The following is a 20,741-nucleotide window of genomic DNA, read 5'->3' on the forward strand; positions in this document are numbered from 1 at the left end:
TGGGTGGGTAACTGTGAGGGACTGAAAAGGGTTAGGACCTGTGAGAAGTTTGAAGTGCAAAGCCATTTGGGAGTTTTGAGAAAGGAGTAGTGTGTTTCTGTTTACATTTTGAAGATGACAAGGCTCCATGAGGAATGCCTCATGGAATTTCTGACAGACACAGAGATCTGTGTTAAGAGATCATTCCTGTTCATGGTTACAGTGGAGCTGGATAAAAGTGGATGCATTTTTATTTTTTTTTTTGAGTTTCACCTTTCAACTGCCTTTTTAAAAATTCTTATTTTAAAGAAAAAAAATGCAAAAAACAAAATTCCAAAACAATATGATAGGGTAACAACAATTAATACATTGCATGGTTATCTTTAAGTACTCAAGAGTACGACATGTCAGCATTTCATTGTCCAATATTAGCACAAACCTATCTTTTCAATGAACTGAGAGAAATTAGTAATATAACTATTTTATAAATTGGGCCTAGAAAACTTCCCAGGTAAAACATGAATTCAGCCCAAGTTACAAATGAAGTGCTGCCTTGAAAATACAAATTTACTGGCACAAACCTCTATATGCACAATAGCTTCCATCTAAAACTGTAGAACTGCAGTTCAGAGTACCTCCACAAGAGAATAAATGGAAATTAATGGAGAATCATTTTTCCAAAACAGTTCAGGGCCACTATGTGCATGCAGATAGTTTTGGCGATTTGTCACTTCTAAATGGCTTAAATCATGATAGAAAAATATTTAAGAATATTGTTATGGGCAGGTTCAAGGCTCTGGCACTATATTCTACACTAAAAGTGGTTCATGTGCATGTTCCAAATGCTATTATGCCTTTTTCTTTGAACGTCTCCGAAGTAATTCCAAAGAATCCTGCTCCATTTTTAAATATGAACCAATTGACGATACTGTATCTTTTAACCTCTAAAGTAAGTCCTAATCTCACTTGGTTCCAAAATGCTGTTATCCTAGATCAGTGGTGGCAAACCTATGCCATGCATGTCTCAGTGGGCTCTGTATCATTGAAAGCTCTGAAAGGTTTCCATCACTGCTAGATTGTAAAACTTCTCAATTATAGCATGACTTCCTTCAGACCTCTATAGTGAACTGTATCAAAAACCCTGTACTCCCATTTTAAGAAACTGGTCTGCTTTGTTGGATCTTGGCACATATGAACAAGTATTTAACAGTGACCATGTTGATAAGTGGTCTTCGGAATCAAACAAAAATTGCAAAGGCTGCCTCTTCACCTCAAAGATTTCGGAAACGTACCTCTGTAATAAAATTATCATTTTGGTGTGGTAGGATGAGAATACAAGGTTCAAGACCATCGATTTAGCATTTAATTGCCTACAAGAGGAAAAATCTAAGATTACCAAAACTATCAAAAAAGTGATAATGGTCATCATGTAACTATATCAAATAACAATTCCACTATTCCTTTGAAGACTAAACAAAGTATATCTTGTTCTGTTATAAATATTTTAAAAGATTTTATTTAAAAAGATGTGTTCCTTATGTTCTGTATTTAAATATTTTGTATTTACTGTTTATCCTTGGGTGAATATGAAATATTTTGTATTTTTTAATTACACAAAAATACCATGGAAGAAGTAAGTTTAATTTGTGTGATGGAGAATATATACCATCTCAGGAAATATTTTCACAACATTTACTTTCAAAAGAAATATTTCTGTAGATTGCAATAATGATATGATGATGGGTTTTTGTTAAAGTGATGTAAATTATACATAGAGATACAATTTTTTTAAAGATTTATTTTTTTTCCTTCCGTACTGCCTATATTAAGGAAAAGTAACAGATAAAGCATCATTATAGAGATGGGAAGAATGCATTATGGAAGCTTATGTCTGAAATAAGTTGAGTTACAGAACATAGAAAACTAGATTTCTAAGCAAAGAAATTCTGATTTAAAGCAGAGATCTGAATCAATTGGAAGTCCATGTTAAGTGCCATCTGTAGGATTTTATACCAGGAGGTCTTCATAGTGTTTGTTTTATTAGAGTGGTGCTTGTTAGTTCCAAAATAAATACATGGTAACTTTCTGACGAAAATGGAAATAGAAAGCTAATCTAAAAATCCATCTGTACACTTCCTGCCCCAGCTTCCACAAAAACCATGCAGATATTTAACATACTTAGACATATAAACAAATTACTTCGCATGTCATTATAGTCTCCATTTTATTGGACAAGCCTAAAGTGAAAACAGTACAGTAGAAATTAGATAAATAAGCTTTCTTCATCTGATATACTTGCAGTTTTCACACATAAACTGCCTTAAACTGGTGAGAGGAAAAGACATCACTACTTTTTCATTAATCTCAATCACAAATTGCAAGCAAAATATGTAATTTTAAAGTATAGTCCTCTGCACTGCTAAATTTTGTGTGCGTTTTAAAAAACCTTAGGTATGGTGAGGACCTTTTCATAAATCTTTATTCCCTATCTATGTGTAAATCAAGTGGGTCAGGAAAGTGCTGACTTCTTAACTGCCACTGGCAGAAATTGTTTTAAAAACTTCATTCCTGTAATTATTTAAGAAATATCTCTGTTCACTTTAGTAATTAGAGTCCATTTGGTAAACTGAATACTTTAAATATTATAAAATATTTCTTCCAAGTGGGATACAGCTCTCAAATATATGTTGTTGCTATATTTATCCCCTAAGCCTTTATATCTGTACAGTATTTCAGTGTTATGTTTGTATAGAACTCTGAAAAATTCTATCTTATATCTGCCTACTGCTACAATATAGTGTTATATGCTTTTAAGGATGTGAGTGGGATAATTTGGGGACAAAAATGCTTCAAAATGACAGATTTGCCAAGGGACTGACATGCACTTAGAACCAAGTAGCATAATGTACAAATTAGTGGATTTAGTTATTTTAAAAGATATCCCACTTCCCTGCTAAATAAAATTAACTATCACCTTTGATACAGTTATATTTCCAAGAGTTGTAAATAACATGCAATAAAACAGCTCTTTTAGTCAGAGGCTTAATATGAGAAAAGCAAATGTAGACTATATATAATGCAGTAAACTATTTTAAAAATTTTTTCAGTGAATTTTTGCCTCTTTTTGTTAAAAACATTATTAAATCTTGTGGAAGAATTACACATCTCACATCAGAGAAAATCTCCCAAGTCTCTACCCCATACAACTTATTTCAATATATAGAAAGCAACCTGTCTGAAAAATTGTGGGTTATGTTCTATAGCGTTTCCAATCAAAGTTTAAACTAGCAGATTTCTCTTGGTTTGTATGTATACTGAATACATAAATGTTACAGAAAAGATTCAAATCTCATAAATAGCTGGAGAAACTCGTGTAGAATTAAGTCTTTCCATTTGATTCATTGGGTAGTGGTATGGTTCAAAACTTTGATTAGTCATTATCAACAAAAATAGCAATTAAAATACAAATGCAGACATAGAAAGCCTTCTCTGAGTTGTAAAAGTTTAAAGTGGATTCATTCATGGCTAGAAAAGAAAAAGAAAGGTTATCTTACAGTTGGTTCAGAAAGATAGTGTATGTACACAATTACAGAATATTATTTTGATTGATACATATAAGAACAAAGGGAATGCACTGCACTTTTGTGGTGTTTGGTATGATACTGAAACAATGATTTCTCTGACTTCAGTCAAGGTATATATTTAAATGACAGGAAGGAGGGAGGACTGAATAGATTTCATCCTTTGTGTCATATTTAGACATTAAATATATGGGCAAAGGTCTCTAATAATAGATATGGTTCTATCATGTGTGAACTTGCTTAAATATATTTTGAATTTGCTACCAGTCTCTATTTCCCCTCCAGATATCACCTTCAATGTTTATTGCTGTAGGTTTTAATGGCTAGAGGAGAAATGGCTACTATTCTTGACCCTTTATTTGGGAGTTTCTCACATTGCTGCCACTTCTGGGGCACATGTGGTTAATAGAAGCTGTTGTTTTTAAATCTTGGATTTCAGCATGAAATTATTCCCAATTGACAAATTTTAAATTGCTACTAATCTCAATCTTGGCTTTACAGGTACCCTTTAACAGTTGGTGATAGTAATAAGTAACTCTTAACTAATTAATGACCTAAGAAAAACAGCATTTTAAAGATCAAATTACATGAATGTTTTTGTTTCAGGGTTACTAGTAATTGCTTGCTTCCACTGATGACAGACAAGCATATTTACAAGATAGATACCTTCGTTATGTTATGAAAGGGCATCAAACTTCACATTTCTCATATTGAGTTTGTTCAACCAAAATATATTTTAAAGTGAGTTATTTAGCAAATGCTTAGTTTTATTAACAGGACATTTGAAATGTAATTTTAGGATTTCTTCAAAAGGTTTTGCAGAATTTTGATTACCATTTGTATATTCAGTAATTACTTGTCACAGTATACATTTTGATGTAGAATAAATATGTAGAAAAAGTACATAGTACAAGCACCTAACTAAATTTTCAAAAACTGAACATGCGTATGCATCCATCACCCAGCTCAAGAAACAGAGTATTACTAACGAAAATGCCCTTATATTTTCTTTGCTATCTGTGCTCACTTTCCCACAATAATCATTTACTGACTTTAATAGTCATAGATTGATTCTGCCTGCTTTCAGTACCTAAGCAGTTTGATAGGTAGGAATTTTAACAAAATCCACGTTATTTTCACAGTGTTTTAAGTTCGATTGTGTATGATTTGAGAGCTGGAATTCCCGAGCATTTGTCCATTGTACCTGAGAAGTATCACACATTCCTATGATCTCACTGGATTACTATTAGAATCTCCAAGAAGGGTGTAGGACTGTATAATTAGGAAAAAGCCAAAAGTATTTTGTTGTATTGAAAAGGTTTCTCAACCTGAGCACCATTAACACTTTGGGCAGGATAATTCTTGTCAGGGATTATCTTCCACATTATAGAATGATTCGCAACACCTTTGGCCTCTACCCGCTAAATGCCAATATACCCACCTTCTACTTATAAGTACCAAAAATTTCTTTAGAGATTTAGAAATGTGTTCCAGGGGTCAAAATTACCACTGGAGAGAACTGCTTTGCTAGAGAATACACATTTTCTCTTTGATGATCACTACCTTAGTAAGTTAATCTGTAAAAGTTCTAGGAAAGTAGCTGTCAGCCCTTTATAAGAAGAGGGTTTTACTAACCAGCCCCTTAACAATGCACTAAAGTACTTAAAAAATAGATGTTGAAGTCTACATTACCTGTTCATTTCTGAGGATGTTTTAGAAGGTAGATGTTAGAGTACAGGACATTGAAATGCCTGTTCAGCAGCCTCACTATAAACTTAAGATTTAAAGCTGGAGGACCTAATAGTCCAGTGAGAAAATAGACACATCTCTCTTCTTTCAAAAGTCTAAAATGATTATATACTACAGAAATAGGTATCATAGTCAAGAATGCAAGACAAATTTCATTGAAACATGCCTTTTCCTATCTTCATAACTGTCTATGACATTTGATATTTTACCTTAATATTTAAAGGATAAAATGTAGTCAAAATAAGACTATATATGTCACATAAACTTACACAAGTCCATTTGTCTTCTGTTTTCTCAATCACAATTGTCTGTGTGTCACTGCCTGGTGGTATATATTCATAGTCATCATACAGGAGTCCTAGGATTGGATACTGTGTCCTGTACCTGTACATAAGAAAAGTGTTTACAGGTGGCATGAGAAAAGAGTTCCTTTACTAAACCAATTTGCCTCTTTAAACTAAAAAAAATCCTCCCCCAATAAACAAAAATTTATTACCAGTGTTTTTTAAAAAGCAGTAACAAAAGAGGAACCCTTTTTTTCTGGCTATGCCAGGTCACTGGCAGCAGAGGACAGTGGTGCCAGAGAAGGGGATGTAAATGACATGAGCCCTGCAGGTGCCTAGCACTCTGCCTGGAGAGATTTTCTTGACTACAGGATAGAAAAAGGGAAATCAGACAGTTTTCAAGTCTCAGAAATTGAGTTAACAGAGTTTACAGCAAAGGTATCCAAGGCAGCCAGAATTTGTAGGGCATAATATGAGAGAGGAGAAAACCACAAGTTGAGAGATAAGACCTATTCAGGCTTTCCTATAGCTCATCAACATATGCATATGAAGAAGCTATCACAGCTTAAACAGATTGGAAAGAAGCAGCCTGGCATCACCTTGAGCTCACACAGGGACGGTAAAGTTTTGTATTTCACTTAGCAAGGTGAGAAAACCTAATATAGTGGGCATCCCATAGACACATATGTACTGCTTTTGTAGCAGGATAACATTAGCTGTTATAGCAGTTTATAAAGTGAGACATTAAGTTATTTGAAAGTTATTTTTATTACAGGTTTTTACTTAGTGTTTGTATTACAGCATACTTAACCCCAGAATAAAACCTTCAAGTATTTTAAGTAGTAGCAAAAATATCCAGAATTCAGCAATCTAAAATCTTAATACGTAACATTATATTAAATGTTAGTAATCATGCAATGAAACAGGAAGACATGACTAACAAGAGAAAATAAAGTAGTAGAAACAGACCAAAAAATAACACTGATAAAATGTGGAAGAGGTGGGGACTGGGAGTTTAACACAGTGGCACAGTGCCTGCCTGCCAAGTGTGAGGTCCTGAGTTCAATTCCTGGTAACAAAAAAAAAAAAAAAAGAAAAAGAAAAATGTGGAAAAGTTGCATCTGTTAAAGATATATAAATATACCATGCATATTTAAGAAGTTAAAGGAAAATATTCGCACAGTGAGAAAGAAAATGGAGAATATGAAAAAACACTGCATTGGAGTTCTAAAGAAAAATAATACTGAGTGAGATTAATAACAGACTAGACACTAAATCACTGGTAAATTTGAAGACATTGAAAGAAATTGTCTAAAATAAAAGAAAAAACAAGAATAGCACATAGCATGAGTTATGTATGGAGAATTATTACTATTGTATACATTATATGTACGTACACTGTGTGTGTGTAGCTATATGTGTGTGTCAGAGAATGGCGGGAAACAGAAAGAGAAAGTAAACGAAATAACCAAATTATTTCCCAATTTGATTAACATCTGAAGAACACAGATCCAAAAAGTTTAGTGAATCTCAAGAAAAATAAATATGAAGAAAACCACAGCAGGATATATCATTTCCAAATTGCTAAAAAGGCAGTGGTAGAAAATCCTAAAAAGAGCCAGAGATAAAAGAACAGTACTCAAGTAGAAAAAAAATCAGGATTAACAACATAGTTTTCATCAGATATAGTGAAAATAAGACAGTAAAATGCCCAAAATATTAAATGGAAAATTCCAAGAATATGCAATTTTCAAGTTTTAAAATTTGCACTGCTCTGAGTAGGATAATGAAATCTTGTGCTATCCTGCTCCTCTTGGGATGTGAATCGTTCCTTGTATTCATGCTGTATATATGTATGTTACCTATCTGTTAGTAACTTAGTAGCTTCTCATTTATCAGGTCAATAGTCATGGTACCACAATACTTATGTTCATGAAACTATTCAGAATGGCCCCAAATTACGAGTAGCAATTTGGTAATTCAGATATGCAAAAAAGAAAAATATTTCCTTTAAGGGAAAATGTTAAACTCTGAACTTAATAAGGGAAAAAACATGTTGTTAAGATCTAGGGAAAGAATGAGTAAGAAACACTTCAGTAAATATAGGGTTTGATACTATCTAAACCTTCAGGCATCTACTTGGTACATATCCACTGTATACATGTATAACAAGTAATGAGATTAAATTGGTAATTTAAAAAATTCCCACGAAGAAAACCCTAGGCTCAAATAACTCCAACTAGTACACTATCAGTCATTTAAAGAATAATTGATACCAATCCTTCCAGGGGGCTGGGGATTTAGCTCAGCAGCACAGAGCCTGCCTGGCAAGCATGAGGTCATGAGTTTGGTTCCCAGTACCGGAAACAAAACAAAACAAAACAAAACAAAAAAGATACCAATCCTTCCAAATAGAATTCTTCATTACTGAAATGAAATAAATGAAGGTAAAAGGCTGGTTTTACCCTGATACAACATCAGAAAATATGAGATGTGATCAAAACATATGGTTAATTTTCAATTAAAAATGTATTACAGTAAAAGACACATTGCCATTAATCTCCTTACTTTGAAAACCCTTGTCCCATCATGGTCACTTTTGAAACAGTTGTGGAAGTCTTTTTTTTTTTCATGTATTTTGTTGCACTGTCCTGGCTGCCTCGGTGTCCTGATTCCATTGAAAATGCTTGACTTCATAGTCATTTTTACTTTAGGGAATTCATATGGTAACAGATCAACAAAATAAAGTTGATGAGGACACTCTGTACTGGTTTTAGAAACCTGCCTTTCCGTTGAATGTCACTCAGAAGCAGTATTCATTGTATTTTTTAATCATAACTTGTAAAGACACCCAGGAAAAAGGAGTTCTAGAACTACTTCATAAAGTGTCAAGAATAATGGGATAAGTGTGGTCAAAGTGTGGAAGAGTATTTTGGGGGATTAAAGGCTATGTGTCTTTTACTGTAATTTTTTACTTAAACATTTGTATATTTTGATCATATATCATATGTCACAAAACTATATATGTATCATTTATGAATATGAAAAATTCTCTACAGAATTCTTTAAACCAAATCCAGTAACATAAAGATTATTATAAAATATGAATAAGTGGGTATTATTCAAAGAATGTAAGATTGTCACAACATCAGAACATCTTTTAATGTCATGCATCATATTAATAGAATAAAGGACAGAATCTTGATAGTCTCAATAGGTATATAAAAAGCATCTGAAAAATTTCAATACAGTTTTGTGATTTAGAATAGTTCCATAAGCTAAGATTAGAAAGGTACATCTTCAGCTTGATAAAAGCCCACAGCTAACATCATATTTAACCATTAAAGAGTGAATGTTTTCCCCTCAGTCCAAGAAAAATGTGTATGAACTTTTGCCACTTTCATTTACCATTGAAGGTTAAAGGGAAATTAGGCAATAAAAATAAAATTTTGGAATCTAGATAGAAAATGAAGTGAAACTATGATTATCTGCAAGTGATAAAATCGTACAGAAAAATCTTAAGTCTGATAAAAAACTATTATAAGTAGCAAATGAGTTCAGCAAAATTGCAGAAAAAAGATGAACACAAAATATCAATTGCAGTCCTATAACTTGTAATGAACACTCTGAAAGTGAAAATAAGTAAACAATTCTACTTATAAAGACAGAAAAACAAAATGGAAAAGCTTTTTCACAGCAAAGAACTAATAGATTTAAGAGACAACATACAGAATAGAAAAGAAATTTGGTGGCTTCTCCTCAGACAGAGGAATAATATCTAGAATATATAAAGAACACAAAAATATTAGACTCTGTAATATAAAAGGCCAATCAAAAATGAGCAACTGAAATGAATACATACTTCTCACAATGAGTACAAAATGCCAATTAATATATGAAAAAAGTTCAACATTACTAGCTACTAAAAATGCAAGTTAAAATAATACTGAGATTCCATCTTACTCCAGAAAGTATGGATATCATCAAGGAATTAAATTATAACAAATGCTGGCGAGGCTGCACAGAAAATGGAATCCAGTTTTTGGTAGAAATGTAACTAGTACAATCCTGAAAATCAGAGTGGAAATTCCTCAGAAAACTAAAAGAAGAAATTCAACCCAACTATTCCTCTTCTATAGGTATCTTCTTGAAATAGAAAAAGATATTGTGTTACACTGATACATGATTACCCATGTTATAGCAACACAAATCATAATAGCTAAATCTTGGAAGTGGCCTGTATGTCCATCAACAGATCAGTAGGTAAAGAAAATGGAATATATATACACAGCACTACTTAGCCATAAAGAAAGACAAACTCAAGTCACTTGTAGAAAAATGCATGTACCTTGAGACCATAATGTTAAGTGAAATAAATCAAGCACATAAATTGAAATGTCACATGGTTTCTGTTATATGAAAAACCTGAAGTATAAATAATTTAAAAGACAAAATAAAAGATAAATAATAGGGAACATGAATATAGATCTTTTGCAAATGGAAAGATTATCTAGAGATGGAGGTGGAGGGAAGAAAGGGAAAATAAAAATAATGTGTTATGTACATACACCAATTCCTCATGATGAATATAATCATTATGTGCTAATAAAAGTTTAAAAATTAATAAGGAATGTAATACTTATGAATAAATTAGCAAAAGAACTTTTAGACTTTTGTTATGGTTTATATCTAAAATGACCCCCAAAGCTTCATGTGCTCCAAGATGAGGCTTTTGTGAGTACCTAGATCAGAGGCTGGTGATACTGCATTAAGGGTGTGATAAGTGGATTAGTCCACTGCTTAGTTTAGCATAGTTCTAAGTGTGGATAATAGGAAGGTCTAACCTGGGTATGGGTGGCACCATCCAACTGTCTTATAGTTTACATGAAATGAAAGAGAGACGAAGACTTACTGCTCTTTTCTGCCTTCCCTGCCATAGACTATTTCCCCTCTGTAATGCCACCCTGCCTTGGAGCCAGATTATGGACTGAAACCTCTACAAAGCGTGAGCTAAAATAAAACTTTCCTTCTTTAACTTGTAGGTATCAGGTATTTTATCCTAGCAATGAGAAGATAACTAAGGCACTTATACAATGAAAATTAAAAGTAAAGTAGCCTTGAGAAAATAAAGCTGAGGGTGTCGTGTAGTGCTTACTTAGCATGTGTGAGGTCCTGAGTTTGGTCCCCAGCACTACAAAAGAAATCAAAGCAAAAACGAGAAACAAAACAAAACAAAAATAAAAAACATTAAAGAAGCTGTAAGTAGAAAGGTGTCCTATGCTGTTGTATCAGAAGATTTAATATTAAGATTATAATGTAACCCATTTTTGTGCATAGTCAATGAAATTCCTATAAAAATCTGAGATGGAACTTGTTTAGAAATTAACAAAATTATCATAAGATTAATATGGAAAAACTAGGAACCAATAATAGCCAAAACAATCTTGGAAAGAAGCATAGTATGAAGACTCACACTCATAATTTCAAAACTTACTAAAAAGCTATGCTATTCAAGACACTGCAGCATTTACTAAAAGACAAAATGAAAGAATAAAACTGAGAATCTGAAATGTTACCCCTACATTTAAGGTCATTTAATTCTAGAGAAGGGTACCAAGTCAGTTCAGTAGAAGAAGAAATAGCATGCTGTACAACTTGTACTGGGACAACTGGATACTCCAATGCACAAAAATGAACTCCACTGCTAATAGGGATGTACACTGGTGCAGCTGCTTTAAAAACCATTATGGCAGTTCCTCAAAAGTTAAAGGTTGAGTTACCATGTCACCTACATACTCAACTCCTAGGTATATTCTCAAAAGAAATGAGTACATATTCTACATAAATTTGTACAAATGTATTCATAGTATTACTCATAACAGCCAAAAATTTAAAGCAATGCAAATATTCATTACCTGGTAACTAGATTAAAATGTTGTACATTTATAAAATGGGATATTATTAGCAACAAAAAGAGTGAAGTCCTGCCATATGCTAAAACATGAACACATCTTGAAAATGCAAACTAAAGTCACAATTATTCCATTTACATGAACTATCCAAAGTAGACATTTACTGACACTTTAAAAAAATTTTATTAGTGCATACTTGCAGCACATTCATTGTGAGAGAGTTGGTACATAGACAAAACATAGTTACTTTCTATTTTGTTTTGCAAAATTGCTGGAATGTAAGCTGCAGTCATGTCACTACTGTGAGGGGAAACTGTGTGAGGGTGATGTCTACACAGGAGAGAGCAGAGCCAAGATACAGAAAAAGATTTATGAAGACCTATTTTGAGCATTCATATCCATCTGAACATTAACCAACTACCACTAAGTACATTTACTATATTTCAGTTTAAATTGGGTGTCATCATGTGCAACTCAGTGAGTCCAACCTAATGTGGTTGGTTAAAGCATCAAGTATTTCTTTTCACTTCCATAGTACTTAACACAGTGTAAATATAGGGAAGGTAGTTACAGGATTGTATTTAACATAATATCGATGTGTTATGAATATTTATTGTTTAGTAGAATTACTGGCTAGTAAGAAATACCAAATTCTGTCTAGTAGTATCTATATTGTTATGTATCTTTATCAGTTAACAGTACAATCACTTAAATCATATAGTAAAAATCACATTATAATTTAATTGAAAAATACATTACTTTTTGGTGGTGATAGTAGTCCTTCCACCACTGGAGGATTGGTTATGAGATGAGTATATTTCTTGTCTCAACTTTGAGAGTTCCTTACAAGTAGAAGACAATACAATCATTTGAAAAAAAGTAGAAACATGAGGTAAAAAGTAGGTTTGATCATATAACAAGGATACTAATAATTACTACTCCCTTCTTTTTTAAGCTTGTGCTGTGTTCACATCTGAAGTATTGAATAGCATATAGCATTTCTTCACAGTACTCAAGAAGCTATATGGGTTTGGAGGAAATCACTAACTAAAGTAGGAAATCTATATTTGGTAGATAACTTGAAATCGAATGGTTACAGTTCTCAAGATAAAGGTGTGAAACTTTTTGTTATAAAAAGCTCGATAAATATAGCCAAAGCATAAAAGTATGGAAGCTTCAACATGGAAGTAGATGTAGCTTCATAACAGAAATTGATCAGTAAATTTTAACTCTAAGTAGCATTTATTCAATAATAGTAATAAATTACCCACCACTTTTGGTAGTTTCTTTAGTACTTATATGCCAGATGCTAGGCTATATGCTGCAGATACAGGAAGAAATATAATACAGTCCCTTGATGAAGCAGCTCGTAATATATTAAGAAGCTCACAGGATTCTGGGGAGTTTTACTACTAGTAAAAGATAAAGTCAGTGTCTTAAAAATGTTCACAGTGCAGTACAGTAGCACTTAATTTTTGCTTAAATTCCATATTTCATTTGAATTATTTCTCCTGAAATATAAATCTTCTCCTTCAATGCACTGGCATATATAATTAAATGTCTTGGGTATGTGTGTTTTTCTAGTCCACAGGAAATATTTTTCTTACATTACTGAGTTGTATTAGTGTTCTCCACCCCAGCCCTTAACTTTCTTTACCTCTGACTGGCGCTTTATGAGGGAATCCTTCTCTTCCAGCAAGCTTGTCAGTTCATGTAGCTTGAACTGGAAGTCACTACAGCTTCCTTCTCTTCTTGAAACATCTTTTTGGTACTGGTTTAATTGCGACTAAGGATTTAGAATGAAATAAGTATTATTATAAGCTTCACTGATAAAAAATGTAACTAAATTCCAGTGTGGTTTGGTTACCACGAAGTCAGTATAGCTAAGGATGAAATGAAAAGCAAAGTAACTATAAATATAAACTTCTATAAATGTTATGAATTGAAATCCCAGTTAGGAAATTCTCATTTTTTAAAGAAGCCTTTACTATTTGGAACTATTATCTTGTGGTCCAGTAATTAAAATAAAGCTAAGGAGACAGGAACTTTGGATTCCTAATATTTGAATACTAATATTTTGCTGTGATTTTCAGTTCACAAGTTATTTCTCCTCCCCGACTTGTCTCAGTACTCATAGCATCCGTGTGAAATAAGCATTATTGTAATCTTTATTTACAAGAGGTAACTGAATTTCAGTGGTTAGAGGGCACAGAATTACCTAGTAATAAACCTGCAATTCTAACACAGGTGTTCTGACTACAAATCTTGTCCATTTTCTCTTCATCACATGTGTACACATAGATGGCTTGTAGGTTAGAGTGCTATTAGTAATGTTGTGATGGAAGTGGAAACCGGTAGAAGAAATCTGGTAGAATAATCAGTACGCTTTTAAACAAAGTACACTTTGTTTCATTTTTATTCATTCGTAAAGATTGTAAAGTGATATTTGGAGAGAAAAATCTTTGATCATTGTCATCTGATATGGCAAATTTGTTAGATTAAGAAACACCTAGCAAGTTAGTGTAGCAAGCTCTGGGGTGTGTTTGGGTGGATCATGGAGGCATGGCCTTGGGTGGTCTATATGGTCCTTCACCTGATTGTTGTTCCCCTGCTGTGCCCCTCAGCCAGCAAGAACAAAGCAGCTTTGCTCTGCCATGCCTTTTTGGCATGATATTCCTCTCCTGGCGTCAGCTGACAGTGGATCGAATCTCCACACACTTTGAGCTAAATTAAACCTTTTCTCTTTTAAATTCTATGTGTTGGATATTGTATCCAGCAATGGGATCGCTGACTAAAGCAATTATTTTGTCCACTAAAATAGTTAAGTATATTTAATTACATTTAGGAATCAATAAATTAAGGGTTAGACTAAGTCAATTCAACAAAGAATTTCAAGGTAAAAAAATACTACATACTTATCCTTGCAAGCACCCTGACTTTGATACCAGTTACACGTACATAAGATCTAACAATATTTTTATCCTTGTGCTTGATGAAGTCATTGATCTTTATCATATCTCAAAGTATGGATTTTTATTAATTCAATTCTAGCTTTGCTGAATAATCTTGAATATTGCTCCTGCCCAAATAAACATGCTTTAAGCATGATCATAAAGGCTCTTCCACCTACCCACAAAGTAAATTTATAAAAAACACAAAGCAATGAATTAATGTCTTAGTTTCCTACTCTGTAGGAGATTAAGTTAAAATAGATAGCAGTGACATATATTTAAAACAAAGTGTTCTGTGGCATATTCCTATGACTTCAGTTGATTTTTTCGCGTAGCTTCAAGCTTGTAACTAGTATGATTTTGTTGAACTATGTACTTATACAATGTAGGATCCACATACCCTTAGCTTGGAGATCTCTCGGTCTTTCTCTAGTCTCAAGTTTTTTACCATCTCCATATAATGTTTGCCAATTTCATCCATTTTAGCCTGCAACATTGGGCCTGTACAAGTCTCAGAAACCTACACAAGACAAAATAACTTTTTGTAATTGTACTGATGTGAAGAAAATACATGTTAAAAGGTTTACTAATTACATGAAAACCACATGACTAAGTATGACATTAAAATAATGAGAAATTTTCAGAATCTGTTTTTATAACATTCAAATATTAGTATAAGACCCATGTGTGAAGTCATCTGAAAGCCATCTGTGCCATTTTCAAGATAAATATAATATATATATTCATAAATAGACTGATGATACCTATATAGATATATGTTTTAACTAGTGCCAGTGCTAGGATTTTAATGGTAGTATTGAAGCAACCATATATATTTAAAAAAAACTTTTAATACCTGCAATCTAAGATTTTTATTCTCTTGTTCTAAATTACATTTACAATACTCCAGTTCTTTTAATTTGTACTCCATATCTGATAGTGTATGTCGAAGAGAAAGATTATTTTCTTCCAATGCCTGGCATTTTGAGCTTGAATCTTGAAGTCCTTTCTGTAAAGAAGACACAAATACAAAAAGCAAATGCATTTCACTTTTTGCAGGGGAGTACTCTTTTAATTAATTGGTTCAGTCAAATCAAGCAAATAGTTTTCCATGCACATTTTCTTACATTTTTAATCTTAGCTTTTATGTTAAATCAGCCATATATTAGTTTTGCCCCTACGCTAACTTGACTATCTTGAGTAAAAAGCAATCATTACCAGCTGAGTTTTCAGTGTTTCAATTAGTATTCAGATTCTTCATATTATTTGACAATATTGTAGTCACCAATATTGCCTGGTTATACATGTGACAACTAGCAACTAGGTAAGAATTCGGGACAGTCATGAGAGTGAAGGTTAAAAAAAGGTAAGCCTTAGAGATTCATTACAGTTTTCTAGGAATTAGCTGTGCTCAAAAGTCTGGAGAACTCCATTAGAACTCATATATTTCTTTATTGTTCATGGTACATACACAATTTAAGATCTATAAATGCTTTTTTAGTTAACACATTACTAGATTATATGATCTTGAACATAGATTTTCAGTGTTTATATAATTCTTGTCATCACTCAACAACAGAAATACTTGTGATTGTGTGTATTTTTTATTTAGAGTGTGTAAATTTATCTGAGAGAGTATTCAGTCATTTGAAATACCTAAAGCCAGTCATTTCTCATATGAGCACATTGTTCCATCATATTTTAACTTCATATTGAATCTCTAAACTGTAATATGCCAGTAACTGTACATACAAAAAGCTATTCATCTAGCTTATCATCAACAAAAGCATCAACTTACTTGCTGCTGGCGATTATTTGCTCTCACTGATGCCAAGAGTTCTTCATACTCTTTTATTTGAGATTCTTTGAATGCCAAGTCCTTCTCCAGTCTTACCTTGTCATTTTCTAGTGACTAAAAGCAGAAGTTATTATCACTTAGAATTATAAAATCTTGCCAATAGACATATAGTACAAAGACTTGTTTACACTGAAAGATTTACAACAGCACTTGTTCCACTTGTAGGTGCTTAATAAAACAGAATTCATGAAAGTTAAGCCAAATGCAGGTTAAAATGATGACATTTTAAAAATGTGTATTGAAAGGGACATTTTAATGGATTGAGTAACTCTCAGTGCAATGAAGCAGAACCTTCTGAAGTATTTTAATGTTTTCTTTAATCTGTAAATACTCCTTGTTAATTTCAGTGGGTAGTGCATTTTCAAGTTAAAGACTAACTATATTCATCAAAGCCAAAAAAAAAAAAAATACCTAAGTCACTTGAAAGTTCTCAAGGAGTTAATCACATGGAAAGTGTTCTGAATGTATCTAGCTGTTGAGAACAGAAACAATAAAGTAGGAAACAGAAAAGATTAAATTCTTAGACAAAAAAATTTTCAAATTATGTTTGATGACAAAATCAGAGTATGCTTTACTATACTGAAAAGGGGTAAGTTCCCAGTCAATGAGTGAGATTATTCTCATTCTGCTGGCTACTTCCTGACTTTAAGCATTAATTACCTTAGTGTAAACTAAATAAATGCACACACAACATTCTTTCATTTACACTTTGGACAGCTTCTCCCCTTTTAATACTAATTGACTATTTCAAGAAAGTAAGTTGGCTATATCTGGGTAAGCAAAATCTGTATTAAATTTTTAAAAAGTACACTGAATATCATTTCTGTTAGGAAGTTAAGAATTGGAAAGGATTTGGAAAGAAATCAAAATAAATCTTACTGTCAAGTCATTTTGAAGGTGTCCAAGCTCCTCCCTTATGTTACTGAATGTTGATAGTATTAGCCGGAGTGATTTATCAGACATATCCCTCATCTATAGGAAAAAAATAAGTGATGGTTTATTTTTACTAACATTTGAAAATAGGTAATATAAGAGAAAGTAATCTTATTTTTGTTCCTGCCAGGAAAAATATTTACAATTTTCTTTGTGATAGGACAACATTGATATAACACAAAGTATTTAGTTAATTATGTGTTTAAGCAATTCAAGCAATATTCCTAAAGGGATAATACATAGATATTTGGCAAAAGGATTTATTATTTTTTCCATGGGAAACTATCATTTTTCACAAAAGGTAGAATTCCATCCACAAAGTCTGTATTAAAATTTAATTTTTTTCTTTAAAAGTTAAAACAGATGAGACAGTCAACCTTCAAGTAATAAAATGAATTTCCCTAAGTTTGAAGCCAAGGGTATAGGTTTTGCCTAAAGTAAGGAGAATACAATACTAATTAAGTATAACTTTGAAGTACAGAACCATCTCTAATTCTAAAGAAGAGGGAGAGAAATTTATTCTCATTTGTTTAAAGAAAATTCTTCTTAAAGAAAATACTTTAAAAAGACAACTTCAACTTATAGAAAGATGGAGGAGAACTATTTTCCCTAGTCCTCTTAGTATAAAACAGCACTGTTCATTATATAAAAAAGGAATATTAAAAGGTTCAGAATGGTGAAAAGAATGAGGACCAGCTAGGTCCTTTGGCACTGAGGAAAGACACAATAATGAGTCCCTTGATTTTTTTTTGTTTGTTTTGCAGCCGAGTAATACAGATAACTTTTAGACAATATCCACTATACTCCAATGATTAAAAGTTATGTTGAATTTTAGCTATTTCATTTATGCTATTATTGCTGATTTCTTTCTATTGTTAATGGTGACATTGTTATTGCTTTTAGAAGATATTTACCATACATCAATATTTAGTATGCCTTTGCGACTATACTATCATTGCAGAACTCTTCTATTGTTAAGGGTAGGATAGTTGTAGTATTTATTGATCTTTATGGTATGAATATTCAGTTCATCCATGACTCTGTTAGTATTGCTGATTTCTATTGCTAATAGTGGCATAGTTCTTGCTTGGAGTTGGTGTTTACTTTATGCCAATATCTGATTTATCTATGTGTTGACAACATTACTGAAGTTTGTTTACTTCTTTCTGAGAATTGCTGGGGATGAAACCCACAGCAAAAGTTTGGATACTAAGAAAACTCTCAAATATTACATTGAGTAGGTTGAAGGTGAGTATAAACATAAACAAAACTAACAGTAGAGAAAGAATGTAACCAAAGGCCGGGCGTGGTGGCGCACCCCTGTAATCCCAGCACTCGGGAGGCTGAGGCAGGAGGATCCTTGCGAGTTCAAGACCAGCCTGGGCTACAAAGTGAGCTCAAGGCCAGCCTGAACTGCAGAGCGAGACCCTGTCTCAAAAAGACAAAACAAAAAACAAAACAAAGAATGTAACCAAAGAGATCACCATAGTTTTGCCAGTTATTTTTTACACAAAACAATCTTTAAGCTGCAGTATAAAAACAATATAAACATGAAAATTCAAGTAAGAAGATGCCTCCAAAACTACTTAACTCCCCAAGAATAGAAGGAAGTAGAAGTTGTTACAAGCAAAGGACTCAAAAGCCGAATGGTCAAAATATTTTGAGAGCTTAAAGAAGAAACATTCATGCAAATTCATAAGATGGTTTAAATTAACAGAGAAATAAGCTAATAAAACATTCTGTGAGCTTAAAGCAGAAACAGACAATAAGTTGACTGAGTTAAACAAAATAATACAAAATATGAATGAACATTTTGGTAAGTAATTAGAAATTGTGAAAAGAAATCAAGCAGAAAATCAGAATGTAAAAAGTTCAATGGAAAGCATGGGTAGCACAGTTTGGCCAAGGTGAGGAAACAGTGTTAAGAACTTGCGACAAGACGACAAGGTTGGTACAGTAGATCTCGTACTCTGTGACATCCAAAAAGCAATAAGAAAGAATGGAAGCTGAATGAAGTAGCTGCTAGATGAAAAAAGGGACAACTCTAAATTATAAGAATAAATGCAAAATTAGAAAACAACTCAAAAGGTATAAAAATTTATTCACTGAAATAAGAAGAAAAAATTTCAAATCTAGGGAAAGGATTCAATATTCAAGTATAAGAGACATGTAGACCCCAGATAACCACCACTAGGAAAGGAACTGTCCACAACACAATCATAATAAAAATTCCATAAATTCAACAGAAACAAAATTTGAAGGTATTACAGGAAAAGAGCAAGAAACCTATAAATGCAAACCTGTTATAAAAACAACAAAATCCTAAGGGCAAATCTTAGATGCCAGAAGGGCTTAGAACAAAGTTTTGAGGCCTAAAAGAAAGCAATAGTCAAAAGACTTCTGTATCCTGCAAAACTACCCTTCAAAATTAGTGGAGAAGTAAAGACTCCATGACAAAGAGCACCCAAAGAAATGCATGACCACTATACTAGCATCACAGAAAATATAGGTATCCTAGAAAAAGACAGCAATGTGGGCAGCTGCAAAGAGCCTAAAGGAAAATATACATCTAATGGAGAGAGTAGTTAAAGAAAAAGAAAAAAGTAAAGTGAGCAGCACTGGGAAAATAATGTAATGACAAGATTTAATAAATACCTTACAAAAATGACTCTCAATGTCATTGGCCTTAACTCCCTAATCAAAAGATACAGGCTGGCAGATTGAATCAAAAAACAAAATCCAGCCATATGTTGCCTGCAAAAGGCACATCTCACCCAAAGATAAGCACATAGACTGAAAATGAAAAAATAGAAGATGATACTCCATGCAACTGGCTCACCAAAACAGATAAGCATAGCTATCTTATTTTCCAGCACAAGGGACTTCAAGCCAAACTGATCAAAAGTGGCAAAGATGGCCATCACATCCTGACAAAGGAACAATTCAAGAGGAAGAGATACCAATGATAAATGTGTAATCACAGAATGCTGGCACACGAAACTTAATTAAACAAAAACTATCAGACATAAAAGGATTCATAGACACCAAGACAACCAAAATAGGGGACATCAATACCCCATTCTCAGAAATAGATGGGTCAATGAGACCAAAAAATTCATCAAAGAAATATCAGAGTTAAACCACACCACTGAACAGACTCACCAGATACTTAATAAATACCTAGAAATTAACCTAACCAAGGAGATAAAGTACCTATATATGGAAAACTATAGTTGTCTGAGATTGACGAGGACATCAGAAAAAGGAAAGAATATCCCTTTTCCTGTATAGGCAAAACCACTATTATCAAAATGGCCATATTACAAAAACAATATATAGATTTGTAACTCTAAAAAACTCAACAGCATTTTTCATAGAAGTAGAAAAAAAATCCTAAAATTTATGTGGAACCAGAAGAGAACAAGAACAGCCAAAGTAATCCTGACCAGTAACAGAAAAATAAATGTCATCATGTCTTAATTACTTTTCTCATT

At 32.8% G+C, this 20,741-nt stretch overlaps 1 protein-coding gene across 3 annotated transcripts in view; it reads right to left on the reverse strand.

The window, feature by feature from the left end:
• Positions 1-2,174: 2,174 nt before the first annotated feature.
• Positions 2,175-20,741, reverse strand: part of Pof1b (premature ovarian failure, 1B) — an 86,797-nt gene continuing 68,230 nt past the window's right edge. For all 3 annotated transcript variants that reach the window (XM_013507536.1, XM_013507535.1, XM_005410090.2), the window contains 8 exons: positions 17,194-17,286; positions 16,255-16,368; positions 15,313-15,465; positions 14,857-14,976; positions 13,163-13,291; positions 12,265-12,347; positions 5,579-5,693; positions 2,175-3,504 (listed from right to left, as the gene is read on the reverse strand). In XM_013507536.1, the coding sequence (XP_013362990.1) occupies positions 3,499-3,504; positions 5,579-5,693; positions 12,265-12,347; positions 13,163-13,291; positions 14,857-14,976; positions 15,313-15,465; positions 16,255-16,368; positions 17,194-17,286 (813 nt within the window). In that variant the 3' untranslated portion in view covers positions 2,175-3,498. The remainder of the gene's footprint in view (positions 3,505-5,578; positions 5,694-12,264; positions 12,348-13,162; positions 13,292-14,856; positions 14,977-15,312; positions 15,466-16,254; positions 16,369-17,193; positions 17,287-20,741) is intronic.

Source organism: Chinchilla lanigera, unplaced genomic scaffold (assembly GCF_000276665.1).
Source record: "Chinchilla lanigera isolate Chin_1 unplaced genomic scaffold, ChiLan1.0 scaffold00128, whole genome shotgun sequence".
Taxonomy (NCBI): Eukaryota; Metazoa; Chordata; class Mammalia; order Rodentia; family Chinchillidae; genus Chinchilla; species Chinchilla lanigera.